Consider the following 21757-nt stretch of genomic DNA (forward strand, 5'->3'; position numbering starts at 1 on the left):
CATGTTTGCTGTTGCTAGGCTAACTAGTGAACCTATCAGCAACAAATGAGGGAGAGGAACTGCTGTAGTGGCCACTAAGAACATGGTGGAATTGGCAATAGATCTCCCCATGGACTTTGTGGAATATGAATTCCCCTGTTAAGCGGGCAGAGCTTCCCCAATGAGGCCGGAAGCAAGAATCGCGATCGGGCGGAGAATCACGCGAAATGGAAAAAAAAACATTTTTACGCCTGGCATGGATTCTGATGCCCTGCTCTGGCCGCTCCCTGGTGGCAATATCGAAGTTTGAGCCCCATGTCGGAGGATCCATGCAACATCATCAAGAAAGATTAACTCATTGTGAGGACGGCATCGTTCTTTGGGGATCTCGAGTAGTTGTCCCTCGTCCAGGGTGGCGCACGATACTAATGGAACTATATAATGGCCACTCTGGGGTATCAAAAATGAAAGTGCTTGCCAGGAGTTACGTTTGGTGGGCAGGCCTGGACACAGATCTCATGGGCCTAGTAAAACAATGTAATCTATGTCAGGAGAACCAAAAATTCCCTCCCTTGGCCTCCCTACTTCCATAGGAGCGGCCGGGCAGGCCATGGGTGTGAGTGCGCGTGGACTGCATCGGGTCTTTTATGATTCCATTTTTATGATCCTGGTAAATGCACACTCCAAATTGTTGGAGGTACACGGCATGAGCTCTACCACTTCCCACGCTACAATCGAGAGATTACAGCAGAGATTTTGTACATCTGGAATGCCAGAAGTCCTGGTTTCCGGCAGCGGCACTGCCTTCACCGTTGTGAGTTCCAAAGCTTCATGCTATCCAATGGCATCCGACACATCAGGACAGCACCCTATCACCTGTCGCCAAGTGGGCTGGTGGAACAGGTGGTGCAGACTTTTAAAACCGGCATGAAGAAAGAACCTGGGACATCCATCGAGATCAAATTGGCACATTTTCTGTTCGACTATAGGACCGCTCCAGTGGAACTGTTAATGGGACGGCGGCTTTGTTCGAGACGAAGCCTAACATTCTCAAACCTAGCGGGGAGGGTGGAGACCCAAAAGGAGAACCAGAAAAGAAGTAAGGACCGGAAAGAACTTTTGAGCTAGGTGATCCAGTTTACACAAGGAACTTCAGAGATGGTTCTAGCTGGGTCCTGGGACCGTAATGGAGAAACCAGGATTAGTATCTTACAAAGTGAAGGTCCAGGATAGAGTTGTAGGGAAACACTTGGACCAGCTCAGGAGCAGAGAGTCTGCCTCTGAGCAAGCCTCGTTATCGGCCATGGAGCTGGCCACCGCGAGTGCCGGGCCACAACTTGAAGCTCACACTGAGCCCGGCATGCCGAGAACGAGGACACAGACTCCAAGATGGAAGCATCAGACTGATCGGCAAGCAGTGAAAGGGATTTCTTCACATCAGGGATACTGAGAGGGAAACAGACTGGGGCTGCGGTGGGGGGGTGGGGGGGGGTGGATGATGATACAGTGCCCATAAAGGACACAGGGACTCGTCAACAGATCTTCCTGTGGGTTTTGTGGAATATGATTTAACCTGTTAAGCGGGCAGGTACTTGTCCAACGTGGGATGATCAGCAGCAGCTTAAACCCGGTTGCTTCGACCCGGAGCAGCAAGCTGTTGGTCTCCCAGGATTGTGACCTGAGTGCTGTAGGCCATGGCAGCTGCCTTTTCGGTTATTTCAATAAAGAGCTCGATAAGGTGCTCGAAGACTGGCCTTGGCAAAGTTATTACAGAAACAGTTTCATATAGGAGTATCAGCTTGATGTACCATCAATTGGACTCGAGTCGTGAAGAAGTTCCATATATCAGGCTTTAATCAACTAGTTGTGTGCCCGACAGTCGACTTACAGAGAAAGGCCGACGGCCGGGTCCTACGGGTTCTTATACCCCGCCTCGTAGGGGGGACTACTTGCCTCTCGGCCACATGACTATCCTCAACCAATCAGCAGAGAGACACATGACCGACCTGAGCCAATGGGCAGCGAGTGCTCTGCACCAATGGCAGATAGGTACCGTAAACCTCCTAGTCATACCACCACACAGCTGAAATCAGTAATGGTGAGTGTGCCGAAGGAAACCAAGGTGTAGTGGGCTGGAACGTGGGGAGACAAGTAACGGAGAGGCTGGAGCCTGGGGAACCTAGCAATGGCGGAATGCAGCCTGGGAACCTAGCAATGGCGGAATGGAGCCTGGGAACCTAGCAATGGTGGAATGCGGCCTGGGAACCAAGCAATGGCGGAATGGAGCCTGGGAACCTAGCAATGGTGGAATGCGGCCTGGGAACCTAGCAATGGTGGAATGGAGCCTGGGAACCAAGCAATGGTGGAATCGAGCCTGGGAACCTAGCAATGGTGGAATGGAGCCTTGGAACCTAGCAATGGTGGAATGGAGCTTTGGAACCTAGCAATGGTGGAATGGAGCCTTGGAACCTAGCAATGGTGGAATGGAGCCTTGGAACCTAGCAATGGTGGAATGCGGCCTGGGAACCAAGCAATGGTGGAATGCGGCCTGGGAACCAAGCAATGGCGGAATGCAGCCTGGGAACCAAGCAATGGTGGAATGCGGCCTGGGAACCTAGCAATGGTGGAATGGAGCCTGGGAACCAAGCAATGGTGGAATGCAGCCTGGGAACCTAGCAATGGTGGAATGCGGCCTGGGAACCTAGCAATGGTGGAATGGAGCCTGGGAACCAAGCAATGGTGGAATGGAGCCTGGGGAACCTAGCAATGGTGGAATGCGGCCTGGGAACCTAGCAATGGCGGAATGCAGCCTGGGAACCTAGCAATGGTGGAATGCAGCCTGGGAACCAAGCAATGGTGGAATGGAGCCTGGGAACCAAGCAATGGTGGAATGCGGCCTGGGAACCAAGCAATGGTGGAATGGAGCCTGGGAACCTAGCAATGGTGGAATGGAGCCTGGGAACCTAGCAATGGTGGAATGGAGCCTGGGAACCTAGCAATGGTGGAATGGAGCCTGGGGAACCTAGCAATGGCGGAATGCAGCCTGGGAACCTAGCAATGGTGGAATCGAGCCTGGGAACCTAGCAATGGTGGAATGGAGCCTGGGGAACCTAGCAATGGCGGAATGCAGCCTGGGAACCTGGCAATGGCGGAATGGAGCCTGGGAACCTAGCAATGGTGGAATGGAGCCTGGGGAACCTAGCAATGGCGGAATGCGGCCTGGGAACCTAGCAATGGTGGAATGGAGCCTGGGAACCTAGCAATGGTGGAATGGAGCCTGGGGAACCTAGCAATGGCGGAATGCAGCCTGGGAACCTGGCAATGGCGGAATGGAGCCTGGGAACTAAGCAACGGCTGGGCTAGAGCCTGAGGAAATGAGCAAGGGCGGAACCCGGAGAGCCAAACAGTGGTGGAGCTCAGAGACCCAGGTACGTTGAGCATATGGAGCGTGCAGCTTTGTCAGCCCAGAGAGGGCAAACCTACATGGGCCCAGGGAGGGCAAAGTTTTGGTTGACCTGGGGAGGAGATGATGTAGGAGTGAGGGACTAACTGTGTGTATATGTGTGTGTGCCCATTTATGTGTGTGTGTGAATGAGAGGCTAATTCTGTGTGTGGGAGTCTGCATGTGTGACTGTGTGTGGGCAGGAGTGAGGGACTGATTGTGATCATGCGGAAGTGACTGAGTGAGTGGTATGGAGGGGAATGAAAGAGACAGAGTCAGTGTGTGGAGGGGAGTGTGAGAGACTGAGGGGTCAATTCTCCAAAATGGAGACCAAGTGTTTGCGGCGTTGTGAACGCCTTTGCGTTTCACGACGGTGCAAAACAGGCATGGGGACGACCGATTCTGGCCCCCACAGGAGGCCAGCACAGCGCTGGAGCAGTTCACGCCGCTCCAGCCTCCCTTCCCGGCACCAAATAGGCACCGTGCAAACCCACGCATGTGCAGTTGGGCCGCGCCAACCTGCGCATGCGCGGGCGACTTCTTCAGCGCGCCGGCCTCGACTCAATACGGCGTCCAGGTTCAGGGGCCGGCCACAGAACAAAGTAGGCCCGGGGGGGGGAGAGGCCGGCCTGCCGATCGGTAGGCCCCGATCGCAGGCCAAACCCCATTGGAGACCCCTCCCCTTCCCTCCCACAGGCCGCCCCCCGACCCTTCGCACAGAGTTCCCGCCGGGGTGAACGGTGCTGGCAGGATGCTGCCATTTCCGCGCGGCTGCTCGGCCCACCCGGGCCGGAGATTCGGCGGCCCCGCCGATCCCAGCGGCTGGCGCCGCATTGGGTGCACTGGCGCAAATGCCGCCGATTCTCCGCACCTCAGAGAATCGGGCTCCGGCGTCGGGGCGGCGTGGCGCGATCGCGGTGATTCTCCGGCCCGGCGCAGGGCTCGGAGAATCACGCCCTGAGTGTGTGTAAGGGGGTGGGGGTGACTCTGCCTTCCACCCAGCCTCAGATTTCTCACTCACTCTCACCACCACATACCAACCCATAAACACGCACCCAGACACGCTCCCCCACCACTAACACTGACCCTCCCACACTTATTGCTTACTCTTCAGTGCTGTCATAGCAATAAACTGTTCAGTTTAAAAGTGAAATGAAATGAAAATCGCTTATTGTCACGAGTAGGCTTCAAATGAAGTTACTGTGAAAAGCCCCCTAATCGCCACATTCCGGCACCTGCTCGGGGAGGCTGCACGGTTCGATTGCCGTAACAGCCTCCCCGAACAGGCGCCGGAATGTGGTGACTAGGGGCTTTTCACAGTAACTTCATTTGAAGCCTACTCATGACAATAAGCGATTTTCATTTCATTCATTTCATTTTTTAACTGAACAGTTTATTGCTATGACAGCACTGTACTTTAGTTCAACAATTGTTTCTTTCCTTAAAACCTTGACATTTTTTTTGAAATTCATTTTATTATTGTGCCAAATTTTATCTTCCAAAATTTGCTTATTGGCCCCATGCATGGGAAAAATATGCAAACTTAGCCCCTCTCGAGCCCAAAGGTTAGACAAGTTTAGTCTAAATATACAGGAGTGCTTAAATATCCATTTAACTACAGCACTTCATAAATTATTGACACGTGAAGTCAAAGTTAAACGAGTAATGTCGACAATGCTATTGTCTTTCATTGCTTGCTAGATCATATCAGTGTCTGGCCATGATCTCAGGGGGATGAGTCACCAAATATATTTTCAATTTATAGCTTTGGCTTAGCATGGTTAAAAATATATTATGTCCCCATTGAGGAGTAGGTTTTTTTTAAGTAAACTTGCTGATGAACATTTTTGTTTCTGTTACCTTTAATTTGCATTACAAAGTACCGAGCAATTTATCTTCCTGTCTTTATCTTAATGGCTTTTGCTATCTTGAATGATGTAAATTGACCAAGTAAGTGCACAAAAGCAAGGTCACTGAGGGGCTGTCCCCCAAGCTATTGGGTCATTAGCAGTTGTGCCTGAGAAGAATTATAAACTATTCCACAATGGGCGAGATTTAACAGAAAAGTTTCTAAGTGTCACTTGTGGCGGTTTTGCTGGGAATTTCCTGCCGGCGAGTTCCCCACCGCTATCTAAAGACACTTCGTCACGTTTTGGGGCCCTGGGAAGTTTCTCACCGTTTAGTCCACACTTTGAATTTTTGTCATCACTGGGGAGCTGAATTCAGAGATCGGGCCGCCCTTTTGAAAGGCTGTGTCGATCTCTTAAGTGAGCTTGTGGGTCTCCCCACACTCCCACCCATGGGCAATGTCACCCCACACACACGTGGGCATTAACCCCCCCCCCCGAAGTGAGGATGCCCCCCTCTTCCAGGACACCCTTAATACCCTTTTTCATGGGCATGGCCCCCCCTCTGGCCCTAACCCCTGGCAGTGCCACCTGGGTACCTTGGCAGTTTTAGGGTGGCAGTGCCAAAATCCAAGCCCAGCAGTGCCAAGGTGCCCACGTTCCAGGGGGTTACCTTGCACTATCCCTGACCACCCAGGGGCATCTGAGGGCTTGGGAAACCCCCTGGGTGTCCAGAACAGCGCCCGGCTGCGGCCACCCTGGGGAGGCCGGTAGATCCTGGGAGGCCGTTAGATACCGGGTAAGTAGGTCTTGAGTAATTTTAAGGCCTACTTATGTGAGCACAGCTTGGTCCCGTCCATTGATGGGGGGGGGGGTTCCTGACCCTGACACCTCGTGGGACTTGGGTAGATCCTGCGAGGCATTGTGGCTGTCAGGAAACCTATGGGAGGCTTCACCTGGGATCTACTCGCCATGTCGCGCTCCCATTGGGGTGTGACATGGCTGGTACTGTACGCCCATTGTTTCAGTTAAAAGTGGCAGATGAATTCCACCTGGAATTAGGTTCTAACCTGACACCAGCACAAGGGATGAGATCCTTTCTGGAAAGTTATCTCACAAGCTATTTCAGGGTTGATACCGACTGAGCCTCCAGACTCTTTTCTCAACTAACATATTGGGCAGAGTTTTGCTGAGACGAGAACACCAGCATGTAGCTCTCCAGCTGCACAGCCGAGTTTTCCCTCCAGATTCTCTGGTACTCTGTGCACAGGAAATCTGGGGGCAAGGCTTTCACCGTCACACTGGCAGGGCGGGGCCTGACAGAGCTGGCAACGCTGGCTCTACCGAGATTGGTGTGCCGTTTAAAGGGTGTCCCGGATCTGTGCTGCTAAATATACCCCACCCCCAATGGGTACAGGGCAACACACCCCATCTCCCATAATCACCCCCAATAAGCACTGAGGCAACTCCCCCCAGACACATGCACTGGGTCAAACCCCCCCTGATAGCACTGCCAGGTTGGCACTGCTGGGGCCAATGCCTGGGCATGTTCCTCTCCTGTCTGGGGGCTACATTTATCTTTATGCCCACGGGGGTTCCCCTCGACTGCGGAACCCTTTTCACCTCCCAAGTGTACTGACGGAACAGTTGAGAAACATTCTGATTGCGTTGAAGAGCCAAACCACAAAATAATAGGTACAAACATACAAAAACCTAATTTGTAGAAGTCTTTTCTGTATCATAGAATCCCTTCAGTGCAAAAGGAGACTATTCAGCCCATCGAGTCAGCACCAACCCTTTAAAAGATCACCCTACCGAGGCCCAAACCTCTGGCCTATTCCTGCAACCCAACCCTAAAGGGCAGTTTAGTATGGCCAAGCCACCTAACCTGCACACCTTTGGACTGTGAGAGGAAACCGGTGCACCCGGAATAAAACCCATGCAGACACAGGGGGAAAGTGCAAACTCCACACGGACAGTCACCTGAAGTCAGAACTGAACCCGAATCCCTGATGCTGTGAGGCAGCAGTGCTATCCATTGTGCATACATATTCTTTTCTTTTTAAATTTAGAGTGGCCAATTCATTTTTTTTAAGGGGCCGTTTAGCACGGCCATCTACCTACACTGCGCAGCTTTTGGGTTGTGGGGGCAAAACCTATGCAAACACGGGGAGAATGTGCAAACTCCACACAGGCAGTGACCCAGAGCTGGGATTGAACCTGGGACCTCTGCGCCGTGAGGCAGCAGTGCTAACCACTATGCTACCATGCTGCCCTTGCTTACATGTTCTTATCTGTACAGACACACGCACTCACCTCTCCTACACACACAGACTCTTGCACAAATACATATATTCACTCTCACCTCTCTCACACACACTTCGCACACACACTCACCTCTCACACTCTCAGACACACACAGAATTTCACACACACAAATACGTATACTCACTGTCACCTCTCTCACACAAATACCCAGACAATCACCTCTCTCACACATGCTCTCGCTTCCACTCCCGGGCCTGCTTTCCTCAGCTCCTGCTCCGAGAACCACTTTCCCCCTCTCCACTGCCCACAATCGCCCCAATCGCCCGCTCTGATGCCCGCTTTCCCCCATTCCAAGGCCTGCTTTCCCCGTTCCCTCTCCGAGCCCTGCTCTTCCCCACTCCGAGGCCTGCTTTCCCCCTCTCCGAGCCCTGCTCTTCCCCACTCCGAGACCCGCTTTCTCCCTCTCCACCGCTCGCAATCGCCCGCTCTGATGCCCGCTTTCCCCCATTCCAAGGCCTGCTTTCCCCGTTCCCTCTGCGAGCCCTGCTCTTCCCCACTCCGAGGCCCGCTTTCCCCCACTCCGAGATCCGCTTTCCCCGCTCCGAGACCCGCTTTCCCTCTCTCCGAGCCCTGCTTTCCCCCACTCCCAGGCCCGCTTTCCCCACTCCGAGACCCGCTTTCCCTCTCTCCGAGCCCTGCTTTCCCCCACTCCCAGGCCCGCTTTCCCCCACTCCGAGACCCGCTTTCCCTCTCTCCGAGCCCTGCTTTCCCCCACTCCCAGGCCCGCTTTCCCCCACTCCGAGGCCCGCTTTCCCTCTCTCCGAGGCCCGCTTTCCCCCACTCCGAGGCCCGCTTTCCCCCACTCCGAGACCCGCTTTCCCCGCTCCGAGACCCGCTTTCCCTCTCTCCGAGCCCTGCTTTCCCCCACTCCGAGGCCCGCTTTTCCCCACTCCGAGACCCGCTTTCCCCGCTCCGAGACCCACTTTCCCCCACTCCGAGGCCCGCTTTTCCCCACTCCAAGACCCGCTTTCCCCGCTCCGAGACCCACTTTCCCTCTCTCCGAGCCCTGCTTTCCCCCACTCCGAGGCCCGCTTTCCCCCACTCCGAGACCCGCTTTCCCCCACTCCGAGGCCCGCTTTTCCCCACTCCGAGACCCGCTTTCCCCGCTCCGAGACCCACTTTCCCCCACTCCGAGACCCGCTTTCCCCCACTCCGAGGCCCGCTTTCCCCCCGCTCCGAGCCCTGCTCTTCCCCACTCCGAGACCCGCTTTCCCCCACTCCGAGACCCGCTTTCCCCCGCTCCGAGACCCACTTTCCCCCGCTCCGAGCCCTGCTTTACCCCGCTCCGAGACCCACTTTCCCCCACTCCGAGACCCGCTTTCCCCCACTCCGAGACCCGCTTTCCCCCGCTCCGAGACCCGCTTTCCCCCGCTCCGAGACCCGCTTTCCCCCACTCCGAGACCCGCTTTCCCCCACTCCGAGGCCCGCTTTCCCCCACTCCGAGATCCGCTTTCCCCGCTCCGAGGTCCGCTTTCCCCCACTCCGAGGCCTGCTTTCCCCGCTCCGAGACCCGCTTTCCCCCGCTCCGAGGCCTGCTTTCCCCGCTCCGAGGCCTGCTTTCCCCGCTCCGAGGCCTGCTTTCCCCGCTCCGAGGCCTGCTTTCCCCGCTCCGAGGCCTGCTTTCCCCGCTCCGAGGCCTGCTTTCACCGCTCCGAGGCCTGCTTTCCCCGCTCTGAGGCCTGCTTTCCCCGCTCCGAGGCCTGCTTTCCCCGCTCCGAGGCCTGCTTTGCCCGCTCCGAGGCCTGCTTTCCCCGCTCCGAGGCCTGCTTTCCCCGCTCCGAGGCCTGCTTTCCCCGCTCCGAGGCCCGCTTTCCCCCGCTCCGAGGCCCGCTTTCCCCGCTCCGAGGCCTGCTTTCCCCGCTCTGAGGCCCGCTTTCCCCCACTCCGAGGCCCACTTTCCCCCGCTCCGAGGCCTGCTTTCCCCGCTCCGAGGCCTGCTTTCCCTGCTCCGAGGCCCGCTTTCCCCCGCTCCGAGGCCTGCTTTCCCCGCTCCGAGACCCGCTTTCCCCCGCTCCGAGGCCTGCTTTCCCCGCTCCGAGGCCTGCTTTCACTGCTCCGAGGCCTGCTTTCCCCGCTCCGAGGCCTGCTTTGCCCGCTCCGAGGCCTGCTTTCCCCGCTCCGAGGCCTGCTTTCCCCTCTCCGAGGCCTGCTTTCCCCTCTCCGAGGCCTGCTTTCCCCGCTCCGAGGCCTGCTTTCCCCGCTCCGAGGCCTGCTTTCCCCGCTCCGAGGCCTGCTTTCCCCGCTCCGAGGCCTGCTTTCCCCGCTCCGAGGCCCGCTTTCCCCCGCTCCGAGGCCCGCTTTCCCCGCTCCGAAGCCTGCTTTCCCCGCTCCGAGGCCTGCTTTCCCCCGCTCCGAGGCCTGCTTTCCCCGCTCCGAGGCCTGCTTTCCCCACTCCGAGGCCTGCTTTCCCCGCTCCGAGGCCTGCACTCCCCCGCTCCGAGGCCTGCTTTCCCCGCTCCGAGACCCGCTTTCCCTCTCTCCGAGCCCTGCTTTCCCCCACTCCGAGGCCCGCTTTTCCCCACTCCGAGACCCGCTTTCCCCGCTCCGAGACCCACTTTCCCTCTCTCCGAGCCCTGCTTTCCCTCTCTCCGAGCCCTGCTTTCCCCCACTCCGAGGCCCGCTTTCCCCCACTCCGAGACCCGCTTACCCCCACTCCGAGACCCGCTTTCCCTGCTCCGAGACCCACTTTCCCCCACTCCGAGACCCGCTTTCCCCCACTCCGAGGCCCGCTTTCCCCTGCTCCGAGCCCTGCTCTTCCCCACTCCGAGACCCGCTTTCCCCCACTCCGAGACCCACTTTCCCCCGCTCCGAGCCCTGCTTTACCCCGCTCCGAGACCCACTTTCCCCCACTCCGAGACCCGCTTTCCCCCACTCCGAGACCCGCTTTCCCCCGCTCCGAGACCCGCTTTCCCCCGCTCCGAGACCCGCTTTCCCCCACTCCGAGACCCGCTTTCCCCCACTCCGAGACCCGCTTTCCCCCACTCCGAGATCCGCTTTCCCCGCTCCGAGGTCCGCTTTCCCCCACTCCGAGGCCTGCTTTCCCCGCTCCGAGACCCGCTTTCCCCCGCTCCGAGGCCTGCTTTCCCCGCTCCGAGGCCTGCTTTCCCCGCTCCGAGGCCTGCTTTCCCCGCTCCGAGGCCTGCTTTCCCCACTCCGAGGCCTGCTTTCCCCGCTCCGAGGCCTGCTTTCCCCGCTCTGAGGCCCGCTTTCCCCCACTCCGAGGCCCACTTTCCCCCGCTCCGAGGCCTGCTTTCCCCGCTCCGAGGCCTGCTTTCCCTGCTCCGAGGCCCGCTTTCCCCCGCTCCGCGGCCTGCTTTCCCTGCTCCGAGGCCTGCTTTCCCCACTCCGAGGCCTGCTTTCCCCTCTCCGAGGCCTGCTTTCCCCACTCCGAGGCCTGCTTTCCCCGCTCCGAGGCCTGCTTTCACTGCTCCGAGGCCTGCTTTCCCCGCTCCGAGGCCTGCTTTGCCCGCTCCGAGGCCTGCTTTCCCCGCTCCGAGGCCTGCTTTCCCCTCTCCGAGGCCTGCTTTCCCCTCTCCGAGGCCTGCTTTCCCCGCTCCGAGGCCTGCTTTCCCCGCTCCGAGGCCTGCTTTCCCCGCTCCGAGGCCTGCTTTCCCCGCTCCGAGGCCCCGCTTTCCCCCCCGCTCCGAGGCCCGCTTTCCCCGCTCCGAAGCCTGCTTTCCCCGCTCCGAGGCCTGCTTTCCCCGCTCCGAGGCCTGCTTTCCCCACTCCGAGGCCTGCTTTCCCCGCTCCGAGGCCTGCACTCCCCCGCTCCGAGGCCTGCTTTCCCCGCTCCGAGGCCTGCTTTCCCCGCTCCGAGGCCTGCTTTCCCCACTCCGAGGCCTGCTTTCCCCGCTCCGAGGCCTGCACTCCCCCGCTCCGAGGCCCGCTTTCCCCGCTCCGAGGCCTGCTTTCCCCGCTCCGTGACCTGCTTTCCCCGCTCCGAGGCCTGCTTTCCCCGCTCCGAGGCCTGCTTTTCTCGCTCCGAGGCCCGCTTTCCCCCACTCTGAGGCCCGCTTTCCCCCGCTCCGAGGCCTGCTTTCCCCGCTCCGTGACCTGCTTTCCCCGCTCCGAGGCCTGCTTTCCCCGCTCCGAGGCCTGCTTTCCCCGCTCCGAGGCCTGCTTTTCTCGCTCCGAGGCCCGCTTTCCCCCACTCTGAGGCCCGCTTTCCCCCGCTCCGAGGCCTGCTTTTCCCGCTCCGAGGCCTGCATTCCCCCACTCTGAGGCCCGCTTTCCCCGCTCCGAGGCCTGCTTTTCCCACTCCGAGGCCTGCTTTTCCCGCTCCGTGGCCTGCACTCCCCCGCTCCGAGGCCTGCTTTCCCCGCTCCGAGGCCTGCTTTCCCCCCCTCCGAGGCCTGCACTCTCCAGCTCTGAGGCCCGCTTTCCCCCGATCCGCGACCCGCTTTCCCCGCTCCGAGGCCTGCTTTCCCCGCTCCGAGGCCTGCTTTCCCCGCTCCGAGGCCTGCTTTCCCCCCCCCCTCCGAGGCCTGCACTCTCCAGCTCTGAGGCCTGCTTTTCCCGCTCCGAGGCCTGCTTTTCCCGCTCCGTGGCCTGCACTCCCCCGCTCCGAGGCCTGCTTTCCCCGCTCCGAGGCCTGCTTTCCCCCCCTCCGAGGCCTGCACTCTCCAGCTCTGAGGCCCGCTTTCCCCCGATCCGCGACCCGCTTTCCCCCCCCTCCGACACCTGCTTTACCCCGCTCCGAGGCCTGCTTTCCCCCACTCCGAGGCCCGCTTTCTCCCCACTCTGAAGCTTGCACATCCCTGCTTCGAGACCTACTGTCCCCCGCTCTGAGGCCTGCTCTCCCACTCTGAGACCCGCTTTCCCGCACTCTGAAGCCTGCATTCCCCGCTTCGAGGCCCACTTTCCCATGTTCCACTTTCCCCCACTCCAAAGGGAAAATGAGTTTCTTGCTGTTTCCGGATCGTCCAATCAGAGACTGGAATCTGGAGAAGCCAGCCTTTGATTGGACGAACAGCTTTGTAGCATTTTCCCAGCTTGGCTTGCTGCGGAACCTCTGCGGAATCTCAATTGGAAAGAATAGAATGTTACCTAGAGTAGCATACTTTGAGCTGAGTTTTTAGTGTTTAGTTAACTTCTTTCCCTCTTACATGAGAGATGTCAGCGGTGCACCATGGACTTCCACCACATAGAAAGAAGCCACTCAACTCATTAAATCTGAAGCAGTCTATTACTCCAGCTAATAATAATCTTTATTATTAAGGAGGCCACCAAGTCTGCATCGGCCCTCGGTAATAGCACTCTACCTAAGCCCACACCTCCACCCTATCCTCGTAACCCAGTAACCCCAACAAAGCTTTTTGGACACTGAGGGGCAATTTAGCATGGTCAATCCACCTAATCTGCACATCTTTAGACTTTGGGAGGAAACTGGAGCACCCGGAGGAAACCCACGCAGAACATGCAGACTCCGCACAGACAGTCACCCGAGGCCGAAATTGAACCCAGGACCCTAGAACCGTGAGGCAGCAGTGCTAACCACTGTGCCACCATTTATTGGAGCACCAATCGATTTGCATTGATGTGCAATTAATAAATTTGATTTCAGCCACAGCGATGTACAATTTGATTTCATGTATGTTACTTAGAGTAGCATACTTTGAGCTGAGTTTTTAGTGTTTAGTAAACTTCTTTCCCTCTTACGTGAGAGATGTCAGCAGTGCACTATGGACTTCCACCACATAGAAAGAAGCCACTCAACTCATTAAATCTGAAGCAGTCTATTACTCCAGCTAATAATAATCTTTATTAATGTCACAAGTAGGCTTATATTAACATTGCAATGAAGTTACTGTGAAAAACCCTTAGTCGCCTGTTCAGTACACAGAAGGAGAATTCAGAATGTCCAAATTACCTAATAGCACATCTTTTGGGACTTGTGGGGGGAAACTGGAGCACCCGGAGGAAACCCACGCAGACACTGGGAGAATGTGCAGACTCCACACAGACAATGACCCAAGGTGGGAATTGAACCTGGGACCTGGAGCTGTGAAGCAATAGTGCTAACCACCCACCTCATCTAGTCTAGCTGAGCCACCTAATCAAATCTCACTCTGCAACATGCTCCCTTTGCACATTAAAGCTCTCCCACTCTGAGACCTGCTTTCCCGCACTCTGAGGCCTGCTCCCCCGCTCTGAGACCCGCTTTCCCGCACTCTGAAGCCTGCATTCCCCCGCTTCGAGGCCCACTTTCCCATGTTCCACTTTCCCCCACTCCAAAGGGAAAATGAGTTTCTTGCTGTTTCCGGATCGTCCAATCAGGGACTGGAATCTGGAGAAGCCAGCCTTTGATTGGACGAACTGCTCTGTAGCATTTTCAAATTTTATATCCCAGCTTGGCTTGCTGCGGAACCTCTGGGAGCCATCCGCGGAATTCCCAGGGTTCCGCAGAATCCAGTTTGAGAAACTTTGCATTCAGGGCACATGATGTGGATTTGACATTTCCAATTCGGTGTTTTTTGCATTCTGCAGCTGCTGGTCTTGAGCTGCCAGCACATTACAACCTTTTTCTGAAGTTGCCTCTCATTGACAAGAACAGGTGGTGGTTTTGGCAAATATCCTTCTCCGGGCAGGTGTCTCGCGATCTTTCTGACGATTATTATTTTTTGGTGTGGAGGAACCCTACTTGAAAATTGTCACTTATTGTTACACAATGTGGCGAAACCGTGTTTCTGATTATAAACCTAAAAATGGAAAGAGCTATCTGAAATAAATTCTACAAGTACAGAGTGGACACAGGTTCTCAATACTGTTACACATTTATCTGAATGGTTTCTTACTTTATCTTTGGACAGAAACTGGCTACCTCACTGAAGCTAATCTTTTGAGTATCGCAAGGAGAATCGGGCTAGAATGGAAGAATATTGGTATAAATCTTGGTCTATCCTATTCGCAATTGGAAAGAATAGAATATAGCAATAGGTGAGTCAAACACTTCTTCATAACAATGGTCAATAGTTTGTTTCACTTTACTGTATTTGTACAGTGATGGTTGTTAGATTAATTTAGAGGACAGCAGCAATCTGCATTCCTCCGTACAATCCAATGCCAAATGAATTAATACACAGAAGAAATCTGCAATTGTAACGTTGATAGTCAAGCTCAGCAAAGTGAGCTTCGGCTAAGTTCTCTCTTCCTTTCTTGTCCTCATGCACAGCTTGGCCTTTTGATGTCTGCCACCCTTTATGCAAATAGCTGCATGCCAACTCACCCGGCATGTGCAGCACATTCCCGGTATGTCACTGACATAGCACAGTCGCTCTTGTTTGGGCTTGACCTTGAATGCCAAACTTATGTTTTCCCTAAAGGACAACAGATAAAGGTGCAGCAGCAATGGATCGTCCACTACCACCACATGGCTGATCCAGTATTACTCCACCTTTATCAGTTTTGCCTTAATCTCAATGATACTCACCCCTGTAGAACCGTCACGTTGGTTGCCTTGACTTTCAGGGCAGTGAATAGCTTGCAGCCTCCTCAGTGTTTATGTGCTTGCTGCAGCAGTGGCAAAACTGCCAGCTGCACAGTGAGGTGAATATTTGATTTCTTAATGACAGACTTTAGCACACATCTTTATGCTGTGTTGATTGAACATATGCTTCCTGAGATCGTTAATTTCATGTACATCAGCAATACTTTCACTCATAAGCAAAATGATCACTTTCTTAAAATCGGTTAACTTTCTTAAAGGCGCAAAATGCAGAAGTTTGAGAATTTACTAGAAAAATATGCAGCCTATAAATATGTATTATATAATGTAATACAAAATGTATATTTTATCAATGTCTTTAGTACATATAATTTTTCATGAGAATTATGTCAGGTTATTTTCTGTCCCTCCATCACGATATGTGATACATAGCTGAGCTGTGTAAATGAGGAAGATCCTTGCCTTGTGCTCAGTTAGCTGTCCACACAGGTGGAATACTGTTTAGGGTGCAGTAGTTGCTTTGGTGCTGTGGGCTCACTTTCCAGATATATGCTGATGAAACGCTGCTTCACCCTTTCCCACCTCAGCCAATCTCTCCACTGTCTTTGTATTGTCAGGCTTCCTACTTGTCATCAATTTGTGGATGAGCCTTGATTTATTCCACTTAAAATTTGGAGAGGCTGAAACCATAATTTTCAGCCCCTGTCACAAATTCTGCCCCTTGTCATGTCTCTATTCCTCCCCATGGCCATCATTTGAACAAGTCCATTCACAACCGTGGCACTCTGTTTGATCCAGAGCTCAGATCACAATCTCGTATGCACCTCTATTTCCTATTTCCACTTCTGAAACACTGCCTGTTTCTGTTGCTATCATTGACCTTCAACAACTGAAATCTTCATCCATACCTTGGTCATCTCTAGACTTTCTTCCATCAGTCAGTCTCCCATATACCCCAGGGTCGGCAAATTTCTGCTAATTGAAAACATGCTAAATTTCTCAAACCTTTCACCAAGTCCTGCTCTTGTATCAACTCTTTTTTTTTTTTTTTTAATTTTTTTATTGGAATTTTTTGCAGAAAATATAACAAAAAGTATAGCAAAAAGCAGTAATATGCAACTAACAGCCCCATAACACCCACAATTCCCCCCATACCGTAACATCACATGTATCACATTCCCCCACCCCCCCCAAACAAGAGAACTTAACCATAAATTAAAATTAGATAAATCAAATTTAAATAAAATAAGCTAACATAATCAACGCCCCCCCCCCCCCCGGGTTGCTGCTGCTACTGTCCCAGTACCCTATCGTTGAGCCAGAAAGTCGAGGAAAGGTTGCCACCGTTTAAAGAACCCTTGCACCGATCCTCTCAGGGCGAATTTAACCTTCTCAAGCTTAATAAAGCCCGCCATGTCATTGATCCAGGTCTCCACGCTTGGGGGCCTCGCGTCCTTCCACTGTAGCAAAATCCTTCGCCGGGCTACTAGGGACGCAAAGGCCAGCACACCGGCCTCTTTCGCCTCCTGCACTCCCGGCTCTACCCCAACCCCAAAGATCGCGAGTCCCCATCCTGGCTTGACCCTGGATCCCACCACCCTTGACACCGTCCTCGCCACCCCCTTCCAGAACTCCTCCAATGCCGGGCATGCCCAGAACATATGGGCATGGTTCGCTGGACTCCCCGAGCACCTGGCACACCTATCTTCACCCCCAAAGAACCTATTCATCCTCGTCCCAGTCATGTGGGCCCTATGCAGCACCTTGAATTGGATGAGGCTAAGCCGCGCACACGAGGAGGAAGAATTTACCCTCTCCAGGGCATCAGCCCATGTCCCGTCTTCGATCTGTTCCCCCAGTTCCCCCTCCCACTTCGTTTTCAGCTCCTCTACTGACGCCTCTTCCTTCTCCTGCATAAGCTTGTAGATATCGGATATCTTCCCCTCCCCGACCCAGACCCCCGAGAGCACCCTGTCACTCACCCCCTTCGCGGGGAGCGCAGGGAATCCCTCCACCTGCCGTCTAGCAAATGCCTTTACCTGCAGATATCTAAACATGTTTCCCGGCGGGAGCCCAAATTTCTCTTCCAACTCCCCCAGGCTCGCAAACCTTCCGTCGATAAACAGGTCCTTCAGCTGTCTAATGCCCGCTCTATACCATCCCCGAAATCCCCCATCCATGTTCCCCGGGACGAACCTATGGTTCCCCCTTAACGGTGCCTCCATCGAGCCCCCCACTTCTCCCCTATGTCGCCTCCACTGCCCCCAAATCTTGAGGGTAGCCGCCACCACCGGACTCGTGGTATACCTCGTGGGAGGGAGCGGCCACGGCGCCGTTACCAGGGCCCCCAGGCTTGTATCCCCACAGGACGCTCTCTCCATCCGTTTCCATGCTGCCCCCTCCCCCTCCATCACCCACTTACGCACCATCGACACGTTGGCCGCCCAGTAATACCCCGAGAGGTTGGGCAACGCCAGCCCCCCCCCATCCCTACTCCGCTCCAAGAAGACCCTCTTCACCCTCGGGGTGCCATGCGCCCAAACAAATCCCATGATGCTGCTGGTCACCCTTTTAAAAAAGGCCCTAGGGATAAAGATGGGCAAGCACTGGAAGAGGAACAAGAACCTCGGGGGAACCGTCATTTTGACGGATTGCACTCTGCCCGCCAGCGATAGCGGCACCATGTCCCACCTTTTAAATTCCTCCTCCATCTGTTCCACTAGTCTGGTGAAGTTAAGCTTATGAAGAGCCCCCCAACTCCTGGCCACCTGCACCCCCAGGTACCTGAAACTCTTCACTGCCCTCCTGAAGGGGAGCCTCCCAATTCCCTCCTCCTGATCTCCCGGGTGCACTACAAATACCTCGCTCTTTCCTAAGTTCAGCTTATAGCCCGAGAAGCCCCCAAATTCCGCTAACAGTTCCATCACCCCCGGCATTCCCCCCTCTGGGTCCGCCACATATAACAGCAGGTCGTCCGCATACAGCGATACCCGGTGCTCCTCCCCCCCCCCCGCACCAGACCCCTCCACTTCCCTGACTCCCTCAACGCCATGGCCAGCGGTTCAATCGCCAGTGCAAAGAGCAGGGGGGACAGGGGACACCCCTGCCTGGTCCCACGATAAAGCCTAAAATACTCCGATCTCCTTCCATTTGTGACTACACTCGCCATCGGCGCCGCGTAAAGCAGCCTCACCCATTTGATGAATCCCTCCCCAAATCCAAACCTCTCCAGCACCTCCCATAGGTACCCCCACTCAACTCTATCAAACGCCTTCTCTGCATCCAGCGCCACCACTATCTCCGCCTCCCCCTCCACTGCCGGCATCATGATAACATTGAGCAGTCTCCGCACATTCGTGTTGAGCTGCCGCCCCTTGACAAACCCTGTCTGATCTTCATGAATTACCTCTGGCACACAATCCTCTATCCTGGTAGCCAGGATCTTCGCCAGCAACTTAGCGTCTACGTTAAGGAGTGAAATAGGCCTATATGATCCGCACTGCAAGGGGTCCTTATCCCGTTTTAGGATCAAAGAGATCAGTGCCCGCGACATCGTCGGGGGCAAAGCCCCCCCCTCCCACGCCTCATTGAAAGTTCGCACCAGCAGGGGACCCACCAGGTCCGCATATTTTTTGTAAAATTCTGCCGGGAACCCGTCCGGCCCCGGGGCCTTACCTGACTGCATTTGCCCGATCCCCCTGACTAGCTCCTCCAACTCTATCGGCGCCCCCAGCCCCTCAACCAGCCTCCCTTGAACCCTTGGGAAACATAGCCTGTTCATGAAGCTCTCCATCCCCTCTCTCCCCCTCGGAGGTTCCGACCGGTACAATCCCTCGTAAAAGTCCCTAAAGGCCCCGTTTACTTCTGTCCCCTTCTGCACTACATTTCCACCCCCATCCTTCACTCCCCCAATTTCCCTAGCCGCATCTCGCCTACGGAGCTGATGCGCCAACATCCTGCTCGCCTTCTCTCCATACTCATATACCGCACCCTGCGCCCTCCTCCACTGTGTCTCCGCCTTTCTGGTGGTCAACAAGTCAAAATTGGCCTGCAACCTGCGCCGTTCTCCCAGCAACCCTTCCTCCGGTGCCTCCGCATATCTCCTGTCCACCTCCAGAAGCTCTCCCACCAGTCTCTCCCTCTCCTTCCTCTCCCTCCTTTCCCTGTGGGCCCGGATGGAGATCAGCTCCCCCCGGATCACTGCTTTCAGAGCCTCCCAGACCATCCCCACCTGGACCTCCCCCGTATCATTGGTAACCAGATACCCCTCAATGCTTCTCCGAACCCTCTTACACACCTCCTCCTCCGCCAGCATCCCCACATCCAGGCGCCAGAGCGGGCGCTGGTCCCGTGCCTCCCCCATCTCCAGATCAATCCAGTGCGGGGCATGGTCCGAAATCGCTATGGCCGAATACTCGGCATCCTGCACCCTCGGGATCAACCCCCGGCTCAGGACAAAAAAGTCAATCCGGGAATAAACCCTATGGACGTGAGAGAAAAAGGAATACTCCCGCGCTCTCGGTCTCCCAAACCTCCAGGGATCCACCCCTCCCATCTGGTCCATGTATCCCCTCAGCACTTTAGCCGCCGCCGGTCTCCTACCCGTCCTTGAACTGGACCGGTCCAGTGTGGGATCCAGCACTGTGTTAAAATCTCCCCCCATGACCAGGCCCCCTGCCTCCAGGTCCGGGACGCGGCCCAACAAGCGCCTCATGAAGCCAGCATCATCACAATTCGGGGCATATACGTTCACCAGCACCACCTTCTCTCCCTGCAGCCTACCCCTCACCATGATATATCTGCCCTCCTTGTCCGACACCACCTCAGCCGCCTCAAACGCCACCCTCTTCCCCACTAGAATCGCCACCCCCCGGTTCTTTGCGTCCAATTCTGAATGATAAACCTGCCCCACCCACCCCTTCCTCAGACGGACCTGGTCCGCCACCTTCAGGTGGGTCTCCTGGAGCATAGCCACGTCCGCCTTCAACCCCCTTAGATGGGAGACCACCCTGGTTCTCTTAACCGGCCCGTTCAGCCCCCTCACGTTCCAGGTAATCAGCCGGATCAGAGGGCAACCCGCCCCCCTCCCCTGCCGACTAGCCATAGCTTGGCAGATGTTCGCCCCAGGCCAGCATACCCCGCTCGACCCGTTCCCCATGGCGATAGCGCCTCTCCTCTTCCCCCCCGGCCCTCATCGGCTCCTTCCTAGTCGTTCCAGCAGCAACCCGGTATCCCCCCCCCACCCCCCTCCCCCCCCCAGGCTAGGACCCCTCCTAGCCGCGACGCACCCTCCATGGTACTTCCGTGAGTCAGCTGACTTCTGCTGACCCCGGCAGCTCCCGCCAAAACCTATCCCCTCCCGGCTTGGGGTCATCCCCCTCTTGCCACACCTCCTTGGCATTTTTGCAGCGCGGGATAAAAGACCCGTAGAGGCCCTTCCCCCATCGCAAGCTCCACCCCCCCTGCCCCGCAGCGCGGGAAACCAGAGGAAAGCCCGCGCTTTCACAATGCCACACCCCATCCTTCTGACGCAGTTCCCCAAAATCCAGTTTCCCCTCAATCCCCAGCCCCGTACAGAAGAGAACATATAAAACACAAACCCCCAACACTCCCCACCTACCCCACAACCACACCCAACAGACAAACCCACCCGTAAACAGAGCAAAATGAAAACCAGCATACATAACACACATTTCGAAGTTGAAAAAGTTGAAACAGTTGGAACAAAACAGCCACAGCGGAAACAACGCCGGCCAAAGTATGTTCCCAGGCCCTAGTTCAAGTCCAGCTTCTCCGCCTGTACAAAGGCCCACGCCTCCTCCGGGAACTCGAAGTAATGGTGCCGGTCCTTGTATGTCACCCACAGGCGCGCAGGCTGCAGCATTCCAAACCTGACCTGCTTAGCATGAAGCACCGCCTTCGTCCGGTTGAACCCGGCCCGCCGCTTAGCCACTTCCGCACTCCAGTCCTGGTAGATCCTCACTACCGAATTCTCCCATTTACTGCTCCTCTCTTTCTTGGCCCAGCGCAGCACACACTCCCGGTCACTGAATCGGTGGAACCGCACCAGCACCGCCCTCGGGGGCTCATCTGCCTTGGGTCTCCTGGCCATCACTCTGTGCGCTCCCTCAAGCTCCAGGGGAAAATGGAAGGACCCTGCTCCCATCAACGAGCTCAACAACGTGGTCACATACGCCGGGAGATCCGACCCCTCCAGCCCCTCCGCCAGGCCCAGGATCCTCAGATTCTTTCGCCTCGTGCAAACGTCCAGCTCCTCCAAGCGGTCCTGCCACTTTTTATGAAGTGCCTCGTGCAACTCCACTTTCCCAACGAGGACCACGGCCTCCTCCTCTCTTTCAACGGCCTGCTGCTGCAACTCCCGAATAGACTCCTCCTGTGCCGCCTGGGTCCCAAGCAGCTTGGTCGCAGTTGCATTCATGGAGTCCAGCAGCTCAGCCTTCAGCTCAGCAAAACAACGTAGGAGCGAGGCCTGTTGCTCCTGCGCCCACTTCCACCAGTCCTCGGGTGTTGCGCCGGCCGCCATTTTGTTTTTCTTCCCACGTTTTTTTGGGGGCGTTTCTGCAGCCTTTTTCACCATATAGTGTGGGGCAAGTTCTTCCAGGCTGCAGCCTTTTTCACCATATAGTGTGGCTTGTATCAACTCTTTGTTCGCTGATCTGCATTGATCCTGAACCTCTTGCATTTAAATCCTTTGAT

At 55.8% G+C, this 21757-nt stretch overlaps 1 protein-coding gene across 10 annotated transcripts in view; it reads left to right on the forward strand.

The window, feature by feature from the left end:
* The window catches only part of pidd1 (p53-induced death domain protein 1), a 149796-nt gene that overhangs the window by 124743 nt on the left and 3296 nt on the right, over positions 1-21757 (forward strand). For all 10 annotated transcript variants that reach the window (XM_038807484.1, XM_038807485.1, XM_038807482.1 and 7 more), the window contains one exon: positions 14406-14532. In XM_038807484.1, the coding sequence (XP_038663412.1) occupies positions 14406-14532 (127 nt within the window). The remainder of the gene's footprint in view (positions 1-14405; positions 14533-21757) is intronic.

Source organism: Scyliorhinus canicula, chromosome 9, assembly GCF_902713615.1.
Source record: "Scyliorhinus canicula chromosome 9, sScyCan1.1, whole genome shotgun sequence".
Lineage (NCBI taxonomy): Eukaryota > Metazoa > Chordata > Chondrichthyes > Carcharhiniformes > Scyliorhinidae > Scyliorhinus > Scyliorhinus canicula.